Consider the following 20,589-nt stretch of genomic DNA (forward strand, 5'->3'; position numbering starts at 1 on the left):
AAATCAGAAAGATAGGTAGGAGCAAGCCCATGTAATGCTTTGTAGGTTAACTAGCAGTAAAACCTTGAAATCAGCCCTGAAGCCAGTGTAGAGAGGCTAGCACTGGAGTAATATGATCCAATTTTTTGGGTTCTAGTCAAGATTCTAGCAGCCGTGTTTAGCACTAACTGAAGTGTATTTAGTACTTTATCCGGGTAACCAGAAAGTAGAGCATTGCAGTAGTCTAACCTAGAAGTGACAAAAGCATGGACTATGTATGCTGTGTGTGAATGACGAAAGAATCTTACCCTAGCTGGAGTTCCATTTGAGTGTGTGTGGTCACTTAGGCCTGCACATCAACCGATACTGGGACCATTGAAGACTTTGGATACATGCTCTCAAAGTGCTGCTTGAATGTCTTCGGGTCTGCGTCGATAAAGGTCAAGTACAAAATGAAGTAAGTTAACAATCTGTGGCTAAGATTGAATTCAAAGTTGACACAAATGATAAACTAAGCAATACGATACAACAAATTACTACACATATGAAAGACCACAAAGGCCAGTACATTAGCTTACAAATAGATAGGACAATCCATTTCAAAACACTCTACAACACCGTTCAAATTGACACAAACGCAGAACAACGCCAAATTCATGAGAAGTTGAATGGATTAGAAAAAGCTATAAAGGACAATCAAAATCCATTGGACTCCCCAATTACTGACCAGGAGCTCTATAAGAAACTTCAGGCTCTCAAATTTAAAAAAGCATGCGGACCTGATGGCATCCTAAATGAGATGCTCAAAATCACTAGTGCAAAATTTCAATTGGCTATATTAAAACTGTTTAATTTGATCCTGAGTGTAGGTTATTTCCCTGACATCTGGAATCAAGGACTCATAACCCCAATCTTTAAGAACGGAGACAAATTTGACCCTAACAATTACAGAGGCATTTGTGTGAACAGTAACCTGGGGAAGGTTTTCTGTAGTATCATCAATGTAAGAGTTCTAAACTTCCTTAATAAGCACAATGTCTTGAGTAAAAGCCAAATTGGATTTATACCAAAACATCGCACAACTGATCATATTTACGCCTTACACACCCTGATAGATAAACATGTCCACCAAAATAATACCAAAATATACGCTTGCTTTATCGACTTCCAAAAAGCATTTGATTCTATTTGGCATACAGGACTGTTCTACAAAGTTATTGAAAGTGGTGTAGGGGGTAAAACATATGACATAATTAAATCAATGTATACTGGCAATACGTGCAGCATTAAAATTGGTAAGAAAAAAAAAGAATTCTTTAACCAGGGGCAGGGCCTTCGTCAGGGTTGCAATCTGAGCCCTGCACTCTTCAATATTTACATTAACCAATTGGCCACTATTCTAGAAAAATCCTCAGCCCCTGGTGTTAGTCTCCACAATTCAGAAGTTAAATGCCTACTCTTCGCAGATGACCTATGCCTGCTGTCACCCACAGCACATGGCCTACAGCAGAGCCTGGACCTGCTAGAGCAGTACTGCCAGACCTGGGCCCTGGCAGTAAACCCCAAAAAGACTAAAATAATGATTTTCCAGAGAAGATCCAGATCTCAGGGAATTAGACCAAAGTTCTCAATTGGTACAAAATATATAGAGTACTCTACACACTACAATTACTTAGGTTTAAAAATAAGCTCAACTGGACACCTTAATGAGGCAGTGAATGAACTGAGAGAGAAAGCACGCAGGGCATTCTATGCCATTAAAAAGCTAATTCAAATTGAAATACCTATTAAAATTTGGCTAAAACTAATTGAATATGTCATTGAACCAATTGCACTTTATGGCAGCGAGGTGTGGGGTCCACTTGCAAAACAAGATTTCATAAAATGGGACAAACACCCCATTGAAACCCTACATGCAGAGTTCTGTAAGATTCTCCTACATGTCCAGAGGAAAACTACAAACAATGCATGCAGGGCAGAATTAGGCCAATATCCACTAATAATAAAAACTCAAAAAAGAGCAATTAAGTTTTGGAAACATCTAAAATACAGTGACCCCCTCTCATATCATTACCAAGCCCTGCAATGCCAAGAGCTGAGCAAAGAAAAGAGTCCCCTCATCCAGCTGGTCCTGGGGCTGAGTTCACAAACCTGTTCTACTAACACAATGAAGCCTCAGGACCAGAACATCCAATCAATCAGAATAAACCAAATTACAACACAGTCAAAACAAAACTACATTGCTTATTGGGAAACACAAGCACAAACACAAAGCAAAATGCAGTGCTATCTGGCCCTAAATCGACAGTACACTATGGCTAAATATCTGACCATGGTTACTGATCAAAACCTTAGAAAAACCTTGACAAAGTACAGGCTCAGTGAGCACAGCCTTGCCATTGAGAAGGGTAGACACAGGAAAACCTGGCTCCCTGTAGAGGAAAGGCTGTGAAACCACTGCACAACAGCAGAACCTGAGACGGAGCTGCATTTCCTGACAAAATGTAAAAAATATAAAACAATTAGAGAGTGTCATTTCCCAAAATTTGAAACCCTTATTCAAGGTTTTAAAGACCTCTCTGATGAGGATAGGCTACCCGTCCTGTTGGGGGAGGACGCAGAGAGCTGTGTGTTGGCAGCGCACTACATTGCTGCCTGCCATAAGATGAGGGACAGTGTCTCACAGACCAATAAACCTGCACATGTCCTCTACTGTATGCTTATTGTTATTGTTCAATGTGTTGGTTATTTTGACCCTTGGTTATTGTTGTTACTGTTGTCCCGTTTACTTTATTTTTTATATTGTAAATATACAAAATAAGCTTTGGCAATATGTACATTGTTACGTCATGCCAATAAAGCGAATTGAATTGAATTGAATTGATAGGACAGGGCAGGTGTGGACCAGTGATGCCTTGGCTGCAGTCTTCTGGTCTGCAGCTGCTCCCTTCATCTTTGCAACCACCGCCTTGGCATCAGTCAACAAGTTCAACTTGAGAGTGGAGCATGCGTTATATATCAATGCCATCTACAGTATATGAATCCACATCTGATTACAAAGCATACCTGATTACAAATCATAGCCTATCGCTGTGATTTGTTATGTTGATTATCAGGTGTTAGAGCTGGGCTGGGACAAAACCCTTCACACACTCCTGCTCATCTGGACTTCCTGCAATGACTGAAATATTACAGGAAGTTGAAACAGCATTCCTAGTGGAGGTGATAAGACTCAGGCTCACCCATTGGTTCTGGAATAATGTTGGCAATTTGGCATCAATAACATGACAGTAATTCTACCTCAAAAACAAATGTGTACCAATACCAATTAATTTAAATCCCACCAATGCAAATAGGACTAAATAAGGTTACATTACCTTTCCTTGTAGCTATACTAATAATCTGCTGTCCAGAGGGTAACAGCAAACAGATCAATGTCTTCCTGCAGTAAAGTAAGCACACTGTTGCCTCAAGACTAGCTAGATTACAGGTATTGTGTAAATTCAAAACTTGCCCTAGACAGTTCACAGAATTGTCAATTTAAACAAATTTACCCAATTTACTCATTACTAAATTTAGCTAACATTAGATTCTTACCTTTGCCCCGATTTGGCAGTCTCGTCCAGATCATCATGGCCCTGGTGAGTGATGTGAAACTTGAGACAGGCATTTGTAGTTCTGTATGATAGCCACATTAGCAGCTAATTAATGTTTCATTTATGGGGAATAAATACAGGGTTTATATATTGATAAAAGTCACGTTGTCCTAGATAGATTTACACGTTTGTCAAAACATCACACCAGGTAGTGGTGCAAAGTACTTAAGTAAAAATACTTTAAAGTACTACTTTAGTAGTTTTTGGGGTATCTGTACTTTACTTTACTATTTATAATTTTGACAACTTTTACTTTTACTTCACTATATTCCTAAAGAAAATTATGTACTTTTTACTCCATACATTTTCCCTAACACCCAAAAGTACTCATTACATTTTGAATGCTTACCAGGACAGGAAAATGGTCACACACTTATCAAGTTTACATCCCTGGTCAATTTCTACTGCCTCTGATCTGGAGGACTCACTAAACACAAATGCTAAGTTGATAAGGGATGTCAGTGTTGGAGTGTGCCCATGGCTATCTGTAAATGAAAAAAAAGAAAATTATGCGGTCTGATTTGCTAAATATAAGGAATTTGAAATGATTTATACTTGTACTTTTACTTTTGATACTTAAGTATATTTTAGCAATTACATTTACTTTTGATACTTAACTATATTTAAAACCAAATACTTTGACTTTTACTCAAGTATAATTTTACTGGGTGACTTTTACTAAGTAATTTTCTATTAAGGTATCTTCACTTTTACTCAAGTATGACAGTTTACTCAAGTATGACTTTGGGTACTTTTTCGACCACTGAAGCCAGGGTAAGCCTACACAAAAGGGGCGGCAGGTAGCCTAGTGGTTAGAGCGTTTGACTTGTAACTGAAAGGTTGCAAGATCGAATCCCTGAGCTGACAAGGTAAAAATCTGTCGTTCTACCCCTGAACAAGGCAGTTAACCCACTGGTCCTAGGCTGTCATTGAACATAAGAATTTTTTACTTCTCTAGGGTAAGGGGCAGTATTTTCACGGCCGGATGAAAAACGTACCCAAATTAAACGGCCTACTACTCGGGCCCAGGAACTAGAATATGCATATTATTAGTAGATTCGGATAGAAAACACTCTGAAGTTTCTAAAACTGTTTGAATGATGTCTGTGAGTATAACAGAACTCATATGGCAGGCAAAAACCTGAGAAAAATCCAACCAGGAAGTGGGAAATCTGGTGCTTGTAGTCTTTTCAAGTCATTGCCTATCTAACACACAGTGACTTGGGGTTCATTTTGCACTTCCTAAGGCTTCCACTAGATGTCAACAGTCTTTAGAACCTAGTTTCAGGCTTTTGCAGTGAACAGAGAGCGAACAAGAAGGCCGGGAAGTTGGTGACTCAGAAAATGACCTGAGTTCATTGGCGCGCGTTCAAGTGATGAGATAGCTGTGTTCCAAAACGTTTTTCAAGAATCGTCCGGTTGGAATATTATTGTATAAGTTTTATGTTAAAAAGGCCCTAAAGATTGATGCTATACAACGTTTGACATGTTTCAACGAACATAAATGTAATTTTTTTTTAAACTTTTCGTCGTGGAATGTTGGGCGCGCTTCCTACATTTGGAGTCGCTTACTGAACGCGCAAACAACAAGGAGGTATTTGGACATAAATTATGGACTTTATCGAACAAAACAACATTTATTGTGGACCTGGGATTCCTGGAAGTGCCTTCTCATGAAGATCATCAAAGGTAAGTGAATATTTATAATGCTATTTATGATTTTAGATGACTCCAAAATGGCGGGTATCTGTATTGCCTGGTGTATGTTTCTGAGCGCCGTACTCAGATTATTGCAATGTGTGCTTTCCCCGTGAAGCTTTTTTGAAAGCTGTCACAGCGGTTGCATAAAGGAGATGGTTATCTATAATTCTTTGAATAACAGTTGAAGATTTTATCAACGTTTATGATGAGTATTTTTGTAAATTGTTGTGCTGATTCACCGACAGTATTGGAGGCGAAATATTTTCTGAACATCACGCGCCAATGTAAAATGCTGTTTTTGGATATAAATATGAACTTTATTTAACAGAACATACATGTATTGTGTAACATTGAGTCCTAGGAGTGTCATCTGATGAAGATCGTCAAAGGTTAGTGCTTAATTTTAGCTGAATTTCTGGTATTTGTGACCCCTCTCCTGTTTGGAAAATGGCTGTGTGGTTTTTCTTGTGTTGTACCTGTCCTAACATAATCTAACTTTATGCTTTTTGAAATCGGACAATGTGGTTACATTAAAACCTCTTACATCTAGACGTTCCGCTAGCGGAACACCTGCTCCAATATCCAATGATGGGCGTGGCGCGAATGACAAATTCCTCAAAAATACAAAAACGTCCATTTTTCAAACATATGACTATTTCACAGCATTTTAAAGACAAGACTCTCCTTTATCTAACCACACTGTCCGATTTCAAAAAGGCTTTACAGCGAAAGCAAAACATTAGATTATGTCAGCAGCGTACCCAGCCAGAAATAATCAGACACCCATTTTTCAAGCTAGCATATAATGTCACAAAAAACAAAACCACAGCTAAATGCAGCACTAACCTTTGATGATCTTCATCAGATGACACACCTAGGACATTATGTTATACAATACATGCATGTTTTGTTCAATCAAGTTCATATTTATATCAAAAAACAGTTTTTTACATTAGCATGTGACGTTCAGAACTAGCATACCCCCCGCAAACCTCAGGTGAATTTACTCAATTACTCACGATAAACGTTCACAAAAAACATAACAATTATTTTAAGAATTATAGATACAGAACTCCTTTGTGCAATCGAGGTGTCCGATTTTAAAATAGCTTTTCGGTGAAAGCACATTTTGCAATATTCTGAGTAGATAGTCCAGCCATCACGGCTAGCTATTTAGACACCCACCAAGTTTAGCCCTGACCAAACTCCGATTTACTATTACAAAAGTTTGATTACCTTTGGTGTTCTTCGTCAGAATGCACTCCCAGGACTGCTACTTCAATAACAAATGTTGGTTTGGTCCAAAATAATCCATCGTTATATCCAAATAGCGGCGTTTTGTTCGTGCATTCAAGACACTATCCGAAGTGTAAATAAGGGTCACGAGCATGGCGCATTTCGTGACAAAAGATTTCTAAATATTCCATTACCGTACTTCGAAGCATGTCAACCGCTGTTTAAAATAATTTTTTATGCCATTTTTCTCGTAAAAAAGCGATAATATTCCGACCGGGAATCTGCCTTTAGGTAAACAGACGAAAGAAAACAAAGCATGAGGTCGACTCGGGCACGCGCCTGAGTCTCACAGTACTGTAACCAGCCACTACCCAAACGCGCTACTTTTTTTCAGCCAGAGCCTGCAAAGCCACGATTCAGCTTTTTGCCGCCTGCTGAGAGCCCATGGGAGCCGTAGGAAGTGTCACGTAACAGCAGAGATCCTCTGTAATGGATAGAGATAATCAAGAAGGGCAAGAAATTGTCAGACAGAGCACTTCCTGCATGGAATCTTCTCAGGTTTTGGCCTGACAAATGAGTTCTGTTATACTCACAGACACCATTCAAACAGTTTTAGAAACTTTGGAGTGTTTTCTATCCAAAGGTAATAATTATATGCATATTCTACTTTCTGGGCAGGAGTAATAATCAGATTAAATCGGGTACGTTTTTTATCCGGCTGTGAAAATACTGCCCCCTAGCCATAACAGGTTAAGGAGAAGTGTACCTTTAAAATGGTGTAAAATAGTCGTATGTTTGAGAACTTTGAATTATGACATTTTGTTGTTTTGAATTTGGCGCTCTGATTTTTCACTGGCTGTTGAATAGTGTGAACCGTGGGTGGGACCTGCCCAAGATCAACTGACTTGCCTCGTAAAATTAAGGTGAAAATACATTTTAAAAACACTGCCCTTATTTTGTAAGTAAGCATTTCTCTGTGAGCTACACCTGTTGTATTTGGCGCATGTGACAAATACACTTCGATTTGATTATTTTAAGTGTTTCTAAAATACCTTATGGGAAAATTAAGGGTGTAAAATCGATTGGAACCATTTCCGTGTTTGACCGCTAGGTTTTACGGGTATTATGATTCATACTGAAGTGCTCTATTAGCATGCTAGGTTACCTGCTTTGGTGATGGTTTGATTTATATTCCCCTACTGTAGTTATTGATCCTCTCTCTTCTCTTTTCTATTAGGATGTGGAACGCTTCACTTTCTCCTCTAGCTTCGAAGAGGGCAGGGACAGGTGTCCCTACGACCCAGCCAAGGGCTACACCGGCCTCCTTGTGGGTAAGAACCCTAATCTACCCCCTGGGCTGCACTATTTTGCCCTAACCCACCACTAAGAATGAACTGAGAGACAGTCATCTATCCCCTGTTCTGGGTCCATCTCTCTTTGATCCCTCCATCTCTCTGGTCCTGATTGCAGATGGTGACATGTTCTCCGCCTCCCAGTATGAGTTCCGCAGCTCTCCGGATGTCCGTCGGAACTTCCCCTTCCCCACTCTGAGGACAGAGGAGGCCCCCACCAGATGGCTGCTGGGTAAAGAGAGGCTGACCCATCCGTTATCTTATAGACATTGGTTTCATTTTGTGGTTTGATCCCATAGACATTAAAACCAGTAGATAGTGACACTGCTGACGTCATCTGCGTATTTCTATGGAAAACTCCTGATGGGCAGAGGCATTTGAATTTGAAACGCGCCATATTGCTGAATGGGGCTGAATGGCACCAAAAATTATCTAAGGATCATGGTGAAAGTGGCCATAACTAGCAAAAGATCAAGGTCGATATAGTAATTTTCATCCTGCCTGATAGAGTTAACCTTAATGTCTATGGAGCCTTCTCGTAGCCTGCTGGCCCGTGATTGGTCTGTGTCAGCACTTGGTCCTGTGTGACGACAAATGTTGTAGTCAGAATGGATCACTATTTACTTAAATGTCTCAATTTGTAGCGAACTTAATTGACCTTGGGGAGCCCAAAACGTCCATCTAAAAAATTAAAAAAGTGTTCTGGCGATCGTAATTTATATAGGCTTTCTAGGGCAGACCAGGGTTTTTGGCACCACTAGGTTGCTACGCAGTAGCTGACCAACAGAGGTCTTGACTTCACGCTCCAGACCGGACCAGGGGCATTGCCAGAAATTCGTTGGTGTGTGGAGAAGCGTTTTTGTAATAATAATGTATTATTTTTTGTTTTTGCTCAATCTGATTGGGTGGGCCTGGCAGGGCCTGGCTCCCCAGTGGGTGGGCCTGTGTCCACCCAGACCCACCCATGCCTACGCCCCTGAACCGGACATTGTGGTCCTGCTTGATCCCTACAGCTACGCAATTTTGGAATACCAATGTAATCTGTAATTCTGATCCATTATACTACAACTATATGGTACTAAGCAGACCTGGGTCCAAATACATGCATATTTAAATACTTGTATTTTAAATATTATTTTCTATGTATTTGAGTATTTTCAAATATACTGGCCAAATCAACTTTCGATTTTTTTGGGTCCCCTTGAGCTGTCCTAAACATGCAAGTCAAACTGGGTGGGGGCTTCAATGGGTAAAGTATTAGTATTTGAAATAGAGTTAGTTGTAAATACATGACAATACATTCCAATTTCCAAATACATTCCAGCAATATTGAACTACTTGTATTTTCAAATAAACGTGGTCTAAATAATTGTTTTGAAATGTATATGAAAGTCATGAAAATGCAGTAAATATGATCAAATCAAATGATTTGAACCCAAGTGTGGTACTAAGTACTGGCCGAAAACATAGAGCATTTAATATTCATTCCTTCATAATACAAGCTCTGCCTTCACCTTAGCATACTCTTATTCATATACTGTGGTACTAAGTACTGGCTGAAAACATAGGGCATTTAATATTCATTCCTTCATAATACAAGCTCTGCCTTCACCTTAGCATACTCTTATTCATATACTGTGGTACTAAGTACTGGCTGAAAACATAGGGCATTTAATATTCATTCCTTCATAATACAAGCTCTGCCTTCACCTTAGCATACTCTTATTCATATACTGTGGTTATCCTTGCTTTCCACCTACATTATCTCTGTATCAGTAGGTGGCATGGTATGAGGATTACAATAACATTAATCTCTCCATAGTATGTGCTTTGCCAGGAGTTGGACAGAATGTACACAGTGTAATGATCTGTTTTTGTTATTGTGTGAGCAGAGGCGGACTTTGTGGGCTCGGTGCTGCTGAAGGAGAGTGTCAACAGCTCAGTGGGCGACGACGACAAGATCTACTTCTTCTTCACGGAGAGGAGTCAGGAGCAGATGGCCTACCCCAGCCAGACCAGGGTGGCACGGGTTGCCCGCATCTGCAAGGTAGGCCTGAAGGGGGACATGTGTTATGGCATTAGGGGTTGTCCAACTCAATGGAGGGAGAAAGCGGAGAAATGGCTCAATGGCTGCCATGGAATGAATGAAACGATATCAAACACAAGGAAACTCAAGGTTACTTGCGTAACCCAGGTTCTCTGATATTATGAGTGACATATTTCACATGTGGGATTCACCTCAATCTCAGAAGCTTGAAGAACCAATTACACACTCACTGCCATACCCTAAGGTCCGAAGAACTGCTGCTTGGCGAAGCATATCAAGCTAGCCAGATTTCCTTGACAGTTTGAACACAGCCCGCAACGCGGTTAGGCCTTGTGGCTGGGACCGCGGATATTCGCAGGCTTGTGGCTGTTTAAATCCCTGCTGTTTGTTGCTGTTTCCAACGGCCCTGTGAGCTGTGCTGGCTGGAACTGCGTGGAGTACCAGCATTAGCCTACATCGCTACCATGACAAAGACCAAAGACGTTGGGAATACCATTGAGGAGAGTGGTGTCTCTCTATCACAGGTGAAGGATCTTTTAAAAGAACAAAAGATGTTCTACAAGCAGTTGTCACAACAACAAGAAAATAGCTTCAGGTGTGTCCAAATACTGGTGGAGTCAACTAATAAAAGAATGGACAATCTGACCAGAGAGTTCCAGGACTTGAAGAATACTGTTCAGTTCTCCCAGGGTCAGCTCGATGAGTTTAAACAGGAGAATGGCAAGATGACCGCAATCTGTAAGTCATTGAGAGAGGACATCAGCTCTGTATGTCAATCCATGATAACAATAACAGAGAAATCAGATCTCGAGGGACAATCAATGTGGAACAATATTGTTGTGGATGGAATTGCAGAATCTCCACATGAGACCTGGATGGAGTCTGAGGACAAAGTGAGGGAAATTATCAATGAGAAACTGAATATGAACCACAGGTAGATTGAGGTGGAACACGCCCACAGGACTGTAGAACCCACCTCTGGCCCAGGTGACAGACACAGGCCGATAGTGTTCAAGTTCCTAAGGTTCAAGGACAAGGTAGCTGTTCTGTAAAGAGCCAAGAACTTGAGAGGAACATACATCTTCCTCAATGAGGACTATCCTGAAGCTGTGCGCCAGAAGAGGAAAGAACTTATCCCATCCATTAAACTGCCAGAGCACCTGGGGACATTTCTTACATCCGCTATGACAGGCTCATGGTACACCCTCCCTCCCAAAAGCCTGAAAGTCATCAGAGAGCCAAGCCTGTGGGTTCGTAGTGTCAACTCCTCAGCACACACACAGACTTACACACACCAACTGGTTGATGGTTGACTGCTGAATAATGTTTTTTTTCTTGCTTTGTTTGCTCTTTTACATATTATGTATATCTCCGATAAGTTACCCAGGAAAGGGCTAAAATTAGCCCATATTAATATATGTAGCCTTAGAAATAAAATCAATAATTTGCTAACATCAGATAACATGAATATATTAGCCATTTCTGAGACTCACTTAGATAATTCCTTTGATGATACAGCAGTAGCAATACAAGGATAGAACATCTATAGAAGAGACAGTAATGCCTATGGGGGAGGTGTTGCTGTATATATTCAGAACCATATCCCTGTAATGCTTAAAGAATATATCATTTCAAGTGTTATTGAAGTGCTGTGGTTGCAGGTTCACCTGCCTTTTTAAAAAACGTTTTCCCTCTTGGGCACCCTATGGGCTTGGGCCCAGCCCCTGACTCACACAATTGACCAGTCACATTTATTTATTATGCAGTTTATTTAAATTGTTTTATTAAACAGTTACCCAATTAAGGCAGGGCCCCTCAGTTACCCACGTGTGCCCCAATCTCCTCTCCTCCCCACATCTGACGATAAGCAGAATGGCAGCAGCAGGCTGTCTACACACATTAAGAGTAGGGCGGCAGGTGGTTAGAGCGTTGGGCCAGTAACTGGAAGGTTGCTGGATCGAATCCCTGAGCTGACAAGGTAAAAATCTGTCGTTCTGCACCCGAACAAGGCACTGTTCCCTGGTAGGCTACCATTGTAAATAAGAATTTGTTCTTAACTGACTTGCCTAGTTAAATAAAGGTTAAATAAAAAAATATATAAAAATAAAGTGACTATGCATAGATGATAAACAGAGAGTAGCAGCAGTGTAAAAAGAGGGTGGGGGAGGACAATATATGATCAATACAAGTGGATGTCACAGACCCAACACTATTGGTATGCACTCTATTTAGTTGAGTGATAACCTGGGTCATATTCAGGGCTGGACTAATGCAGAGGCTTGCCGGGGCCCAAGAGGAAGCAAAAAATAAATTTAAAAAAGGAATTTATTATATGTGTAATATACAGTATATATATATTTTTTAACTGCAACCGCCAACCACAGGAGGATTCAGAAGCCCGCCCTTTTTTATTTAACCTTTATTTAACTAAGCAAGTCAGTTAAGAACAAATTCTTACTTACAATGACGGCCTACCCCGGCCAAACCCTAAACCAGACGACGCTGGGCCAATTGTGCGTCGCCCTATGGGACTCCAAATCATAGCCAGTTGTGATACAGCCTGGAATCAAACCAGGGTTTGTAGTGATGCCTCTAGTACTGAGATGCAGTGTCTTAGACCGCTGCGCCACTCGGGAGCCCCAAAACTCTGCCTACACTACAGTTCAAAAGTTTGTGGTCACTTAGAAATGTCCTTGTTTTTGAAAGAAAAGCTCATTTTTTGTCCATTAAAATAACATCAAATTGATCAGAAATACAGTTTAGACCTTGTTAATGTTGTAAATGACTATTGTAGCTGTAAACGGCAGATTTTTGATGGAATATCTACATAGGTGTACAGAGGCCCATTATCAACCACCCTCACTCCTGTGTTCCAATGGCACGTTGTGTTAGCTAATGCAAGTTTATAATTTTAAACGGCTAATTGATCATTAGAAAACCCTTTTGCAATTATATTAGCATAGCTGAAAACTGTTGTTCTGATTAAAGAAGCAATAAAACTGGCCTTCTTTAGACTAGTTGAATATCCGGAGCATCAGCATTTGTGGGTTTGATTACAGGCTCAAAATGGCCAGAAACAAAGCACTTTCTTCTAAAACTCGTCAGTCTATTCTTGTTCTGAGAAATGAAGGCTATTCCATGCGAGAAATTGCCAAGAAACTGAAGATCTCATACAACGCTGTGTACTACTCCCTTCACAGAACAGCACAAACTGGCGCTAACCAGAATAGAAATAGGAGTGGGAGGCCCCGGTGCACAACTGAGCAAGAAGACAAGTACATTAGAGTGTCTAGTTTGAGAAATATATGCCTCACAAGTCCTAAACTGGCAGCTTCATTAAATAGTACCTACAAAACACCAGTCTCAACATCAACAGTGAAGAGGCGACTCCATGGTGCTGGCCTTCTAGGGATCCAAATAAACCAATAAACCCAGAGACAGAGTTAGTGTATTCATCTATGTTATTCCCAGAGACGGCCCGGAACATATCCCAGTCCGCGTGATCAAAACAGTCCTGTTGCATGGATTCCGGTTGGTCAGACCAGCGTTGAACAGACATTAACACGGGTGCTTCCTGTTTTAACTTATGCCTATAGGTGGGGAGGAGCAGAATGGAGCCATGGTCTGATTTGCAGGAGGGGGTGAAGGAGGGCTTTGTATCCATCTCGGAATAGAGAATAACAATGGTCTAATGTATTTTTCCTGCGAATGGGGCAAAAGATGTGTTGGTGGAATTTTCCTTACAAGTCCCCGGCTACAACGGATGCGGCCTTGGGATATGCTGTTTCCAATTTGTTCAAAGTCCTGTGTAATTCCTTGAGTGCCAACGTGGTGTACCGTAATTTCCGGACTATTAAGCGAACCTGAATATAAGCCGCACCCACTGAATTTAAAAAAAAGTATTATTTTGAACATAAATAAGCCGCACATGTCTATAAGCCGCAGGTGCCTACCGGTACATTGAAAAAAATTAACTTTACACAGGCTTTAACGAAACACGGCTTGTAACAAAAATAAATAGTAGGGTGACCATATTTTAGTTTTCAAAAAAGAGGACATGTCTGGGAAAAAGAGGACGTATGGTCACCCTAGTATCAGCTGTCTCATTTGGAGTGTTTTTAACTTCGACTAATTTACTTTGCACGCCACCATTCTTCCAATCAAAATACTGAATAAGCTGAGGGAATATTTTCACAGCACCGTGATTGCTCCCATCAGTAGAAACACCACAGTAAGGTATGTCTTCTAGTGCTTTCTGAGCTATGTCAACAGAATGTGGTGCTATCACAGCGTTAACAATTGCTTCGGTCTTAGTACGAGCGCTTGAAAATGTTCGCGCAGCCTCGGAATCAGGGAAAGCCTTTTTAACAAGGCAGATGTGCAGTCCATTGATCTGTAGCTAATGTGATGCTTCGTGTTGTGGAATGCAAAAACTCCCCCCGCAGCAGTAACAGCATCTTCTGTTTTACCTGCTCTCACAAAATAGTCAGTTAATTTACCTGACGAACTCTCTCCTTTAGCTGCAATTTTGTGTTTTGCGGAGCTTATGTGGGCTTCTAGGTCGCTAGCACCTTTATTTGACACTGACACGTACGTGCCAGCTTTGCAGGTCATGCATTCTGCTTCACACGGATCCCGACCAAGACGAAAACACGGGAATTTTCTCTGTAAATCATCTGTGAATTTACATTTGCATTTGGGCATTTTTACACTGTTCTGGAGCCATGTGCCACTGTTGACAAGCAAGCTGCTGCTCTGTCTCTTGGCTGTTGCCATGGTGAGGGTAATGATTGAGATGCAGTTTGACCATTGTTTGCGTAGGCCTACATGACCCACCAATGGTGGCGTGTGAGAAGGCGGGACCTAAAGAGAAAGGTCAAAGCAATGCAAAACCCCAAAAACGCACACAATGAATGGGACTTTAGAAAGCAAAAGCCGAATCCCGGACATTTTGGGCGATTTAGAAATCCCGGCCGGAAGCATTTTTTTAGGTCCAAAAAGAGGACATGTCCGGGAAAAAGAGGATGTATGGTCATCCTATAAATAGGCTTTAACGAAACACGGCTTGTAACAAAAATAAAAAGCCTACCAAGAAAGTCATTGGTCACTATCTTCCTTCTCCTGTGCACTGAAACCACTGAAGTCATCTCCTTTGGTGTCGGAGTTGAATAGCCTCAGAATTGCTTCATCCGATATTGGATCGTTTTCATTGTCGCTCTCGTCACTTTAATCCGGAGGCAAATCCCCTGCTGAGCCCTCTTCAACACGCAGCAGTCCAGCCTTTCGAAACCCGTTGATGATAGTGGATTTTTTGACAATGCTCCACGCTGTCAGGACCCACTGGCAGCATAAGTTGCTCTTCGCATGCGGCCCATTTTAGTGAAGGATTTCAAAAAAAAGGATTTCCCCCCAAAAATTTGAAAGCGGGAAAAATCCATATATTAGCCGCGTCATTGCTTAAGTCGCGAGGTTCAAAGCGTGGGAAAAAAGTTGCTGCTTATAGTCCGGGGGATGTACACAGCTGTGATACAAACAGCTGTGAATTTTCTCGGAGATAATTGGATTGGCATTTGATTGTGAGGTATTCCAGGTCAGGGGAACAGAAACTATTAAGGGTTTGCACATTCCTACAGTCCCACCATGAATTGTTGATCATGAATCATAATCCTTCACCTTTTTTTTACCACAAAGTTATTTTTCCATGTCTGTGCGATGCATGGAAACCCCACCGTTGCCAGGCTGTATAGCCTGATCAAGCACCTCCTCCATCAGCCAAGTCTCTGTAAAGCAGATTGTTACAGTCGCTCATATCTCTCTTGTAGGAAATCTGCGCTCTGATCTCACAAAGTTTATTGTCCAGAGACTGTACATTAGCAAGTAATATAGTAGGAAGCGGAGGGTGGTTTGACCTTTTCCTTAATCGGACTAGAACCCCAGCTCACCTTCCCCTTCTCCGGCAGCGTCTTTTTGAAAAAAAGGCTCCTGTGATGAAGGGCTCCAGCTCCGTTAAGTAGATTTTGTGGTGAGTAATCTCAGTAACACAACCCAGCCAAGCCGCATTGCTTATTGACTCCACGCCTGCTTAACCTGGAAGCCAGCCGCACCTTACACCTGGCGACCCTGTCAGCGTGCATTGCGCCACAGAAGTCGCTAGTGCGCGATGGGACAGGAACATCCCTGCCGGCCAAACTCTCCCCTAACCCGGATGATGCTCGGCCAATTGTGCGCCACCCCATGGGTCTCCCGGTCACAGCCGGCTGCGATAGAGCCTGGACTCGAACCAGGTTCTCTAGTGGCACAGCTAGCACTGCAATGCAGTGCCTTAGACCACTGCGCCACTCGGGAGGCCGTCTTGTCTGCTTTCTGAGGGGTTTCTTGGTGTGCCACTGTTGCCAGGCAGAGTAGAAGCCCACCAAGCCCGCTCCAATGGCAGTCTTTCTTTCTCTCTCTCCATCTCACCCCCTTTCTCTCTCTCTCTCTGTCACTCTCTCTCCTCTCCCCCTCTCTTCCTCCCACTCCCCCCCTCTTTCACCACCTCATTTCATTGGAGATCAGCATGCCCAGAAACCACTCCTGGAGATACAGAAGGCTGTTTTTTTTTCACTCCTCCTCCTCTCTCTTTGGCTGTGCCTGGTGTAACTGTAATCTCCATTGTTTCATGCTTGCAGTACCCCTATATACAAAAATGCAGCTTTCTGGGAATAGGGACATGTCTGCTCTGTTGTAGTGGTGATGGTGGGGGGTAGAATGTGATGGATCCAGCCCTAACTGGGCCACAGCAGCCCATGCAGATTTAAATCTGGGGGTGGAGGGGGGGGGGTGGGCTCGATTCACCCCAATGGCATAGTGGCAGTCGCCCATGATGATGACAGTTGTGGCGGCGACAGGTCTGTCTGCTTCTCAGCAAATCCCCAACCTTCTTTCCATCGGCAACCAGCGTGTACGGTCTACCGCACAGCCATCAAGTTGCCAGATGTGGCATCCATGCTTGAGGCAGGCCTACTTGGCTAGCAGCCTAAAAAGCTATCGGCTCTAGCTGAAAGAAATTCCACAAATTAACTTTTAACAAGGCACACCTGTTAATTGAAATTAATTCCAGGTGACTACCTCATGAAGCTGGTTGAGAGAGTGCCAAGAGTGTACAAAACTGTCATCAAGGCAAAGGTGGCTACTTTGAAGAATCTAAAATCTATTTTGATTTGTTTAACACTTTTTTGGTTACTACATGATTCCATATGTGTTTTTCATAGTTTTGATGTCTCCACTATTATTCTACAATGTAGAAAATAGTAAAAATAAAGAAAAAGCCTTGAATGAGTAGGTGTGTCCAAACTTTTGACTGGTACTGTATGAGTAATGTGTGCTGTTTTGTGTTTGTTTAATTTACTTTGTGTCACGTCCTGACCGGTAATAGGGGTTATTTGTTATTGTAGTTTGGTCAGGACGTGGCAGAGAGTATTTGTTTTATGTGGTTCGGGGTGGTTGGTTGTTTAGAAGGGTGTTTGATTTATTATTTCCGGGTTTTCGGCTATGTTATATGTTTTGTATTTCTATGTTCATTCTAGTATTGGTATTTCTTTGTTTAGGTCATTGGGTGTTGGACTCTCAGTTGGAGGCAGGTGTTTTTTAGTTGCCTCTGATTGAGAGTCCTATATATAGGTATGTGTTTGTGTTGGTAGTTTGTGGGAGATTGTGCTAGGTATAGCTTTTATTGCCTTACCGGCCTGTTATTCGTCATTGTGTTTTGTGTACGTGTTTATTTTGGTTTTTCCTTCTTTGCCAATTTAATAAAAGATGAGTGCACATAACTCCGCTGCGTTTTGGTCCGACAATGATTTTTCTTTATCATCTGACGAAGAAGAATGTGACACTTTGTTTACTGGGACTACTGTATTTTCTGAAGGATAAAGTACTGAGGCTGGGTAGAAATATTTTTTTATAAAAAACAGAAATGAAGAGCAACCCACTGGGCACAGACGTCAATTCTTTGTTGGTTGAACGTCATTTCATTGAAATGAAGTAGAAACAACATTGAATCATACAATGTGTGTCCAGTGGTGATGTATTAAAACCCCGACAAACAAAGAGACGAGAAGTCTCTACTCTAAATGAGGTGCACAATCTGTCTATTCAGGCTTCTTCTCAATGCCATCGCCTCCGAGCACCTCCTCTGTTGTTGCTGCTGCTACCCGGAATGCAATTAGAGTAAATATGCTCAAGTAGGCACACTGTGAGCCAGAACCAAACACTCTCATTCAGTGGTACTTGGTAATGCTTCTGGTGTGTAGTGGGGTTGTGTTAGTGTGTGTGTGCACCTGTCTCTGTGTGTATAACGTACAGTGAGGGAAAAAAGTATTTGATCCCATGCTGATTTTGTACGTTTGCCCACTGACAAAGAAATGATCAGTCTATACTTTTAATGGTAGGTTTATTTGAACAGTGAGAGACAGAATAACAACAAGAAAATCCAGAAAAACGCATGTCAAAAATGTTATAAAATGATTTGGAAATAAGTATTTGACCCCCTCTCAATCAGAAAGATTTCTGGCTCCCAGGTGTCTTTTATTTAGGTAACGAGCTGAGATTAGGAGCACACTCTTAAAGGGAGTGCTCCTAATCTCAGTTTGTTACCTGTATAAAAGACACCTGTCCACACAAGCAATCAATCAATCAGATTCCAAACTCTCCACCATGGCCAAGACCAAAGAGCTCTCCAAGGATGTCAGGGAAAAGGTTGTAGACCTACACAAGGCTGGAATGTGCTACAAGACCATCGCCAAGCAGCTTAGTGAGAAGGTGACAACAGTTGGTGCGATTATTCGCAAATGGAAGAAACACAAAAGAACTGTCAATCTCCCTCGGCCTGGGGCTCCATGCAAGATCTCACCTCGTGGAGTTGCAATGACCATGAGAACGGTGAAGAATCAGCCCAGAACTACACGGGAGGATCTTGTCAATGATCTCAAGGCAGCTGGGACCATAGTCACCAAGAAAACAATTGGTAACACACTACGCCATGAAGGACTGAAATCCTGCAACGCCCGCAAGGTCCCCCTGCTCAAGAAAGCACATATACATGCCCGTCGGAAGTTTGCCAATGAACATCTGAATGATTCAGAGGACAACTGGGTGAAAGTGTTGTGGTCAGATGAGACCAAAATGGAGCTCTTTGGCATCAACTCAACTCGCCGTGTTTGGAGGAGGAGGAATGCTGCCTATGACCCCAAGAACACCATCTCCGCCGTCAAACATGGAGGTGGAAACATTATGCTTTGGGGGTGTTTTTCTGCTAAGGGGACAGGACAACTTCACCGCATCAAAAGGATGATGGACGGGGCCATGTACCGTCAAATCTTGGGTGAGAACCTCCTTCCCTCAGCCAGGGCATTGAAAATGGGTCGTGGATGGGTATTTCAGCATGACAATGACCCAAAACACACGGCCAAGGCAACAAAGGAGTGGCTCAAGGAGAAGCACATTAAGGTCCTGGAGTGGCCTAGCCAGTCTCCAGACCTTAATCCCATAGAAAATCTGTGGAGGGAGCTGAAGGTTCGAGTTGCCAAACGTCAGCCTGGAAACCTTAATGACTTGGAGAAGATCTGCAAAGAGGAGTGGGACAAAATCCCTCCTGAGATGTGTGCAAACCTGGTGGCCAACTACAAGAAACGTCTGACCTCTGTGATTGCCAACAAGGGTTTTGCCACCAAGTACTAAGTCATGTTTTGCAGAGGGTTCAAATACTTATTTCCCTCATTAAAATGCAAATCATTTTCTAACATTTTTGACATGCGTTTTTCTGGATTTTTTTGTTGTTATTCTGTCTCTCACTGTTCAAATAAACCTACCATTAAAATGACTGACGGATCATTTCTTTGTCAGTGGGAAAACGTACAAAATCAGCAGGGGATCAAATACTTTTTTTCCCCCTCACTGTATGAGTGTGTGGTATAGGTATGTATGACCATGAGTAAACCTGTGTTGATATGCGTGTGTGTTTGTGTGACTCTGATGACCTGTTTATCTCTAACCTCGCTCTCCTCCCTCCAGGGTGACTGGGGGGGCCAGAGGACCTTGCAGAGGAAGTGGACGTCCTTCCTGAAGGCCAGGCTGGTGTGCTCCGTTCCTGACTACGAGCTCCACCTCAATGTGCTGCGTAGCGTCTTCGTACTGGAGGGCCCAGACGTACACAGCACCGTCTTCTACGGGATCTTTGGCCTGGAATGGTAAGAGGATGGAGCAATGCGAGTTGTTGTTTACCATACTGCTACTGGTTTGATACTGTTGTATGGTCATACACTCACAACTTAGTTTGCAGAGATTTGTTGTCTGTTGACTAGTGTAAGTAGATAGTAGTTTTTGAGAGGCTGCAGTAGGGGCGTATGAATGGGAATGTCAAGCGACGGTATAGAGTAGCTGGCAGCAGTGATGTTTGTGTTTTGTGCTGATATGCAGTCATGCTGCATCCAACTGTCCTAACGGGACTGAGAATCAGATGGAGGGTAAAAACAGCAAAAAATACTAAAGTGCACCTTTGTGAGTTAAACCTGTCACCATGTGTGTGACTTGAGTGAGTAAGCCAGACTGTTTTCAGCAGAGAGGAAGAGGCGAAGAGAGAGGG

The 20,589-nt window shown here is 42.1% G+C and overlaps 1 protein-coding gene across 1 annotated transcript in view; it reads left to right on the top strand.

The window, feature by feature from the left end:
• Positions 1-20,589, top strand: part of LOC106578306 (semaphorin-4G) — an 83,118-nt gene that overhangs the window by 51,423 nt on the left and 11,106 nt on the right. The window contains exons 6-9 of the mRNA XM_014156988.3: positions 7,810-7,903; positions 8,043-8,156; positions 9,817-9,971; positions 20,019-20,194. Of these exons, the coding sequence (XP_014012463.3) occupies positions 7,810-7,903; positions 8,043-8,156; positions 9,817-9,971; positions 20,019-20,194 (539 nt within the window). The remainder of the gene's footprint in view (positions 1-7,809; positions 7,904-8,042; positions 8,157-9,816; positions 9,972-20,018; positions 20,195-20,589) is intronic.

This window comes from Salmo salar, chromosome 19 (genome assembly GCF_965601325.2).
Source record: "Salmo salar chromosome 19, fSalSal1, whole genome shotgun sequence".
NCBI lineage: Eukaryota > Metazoa > Chordata > Actinopteri > Salmoniformes > Salmonidae > Salmo > Salmo salar.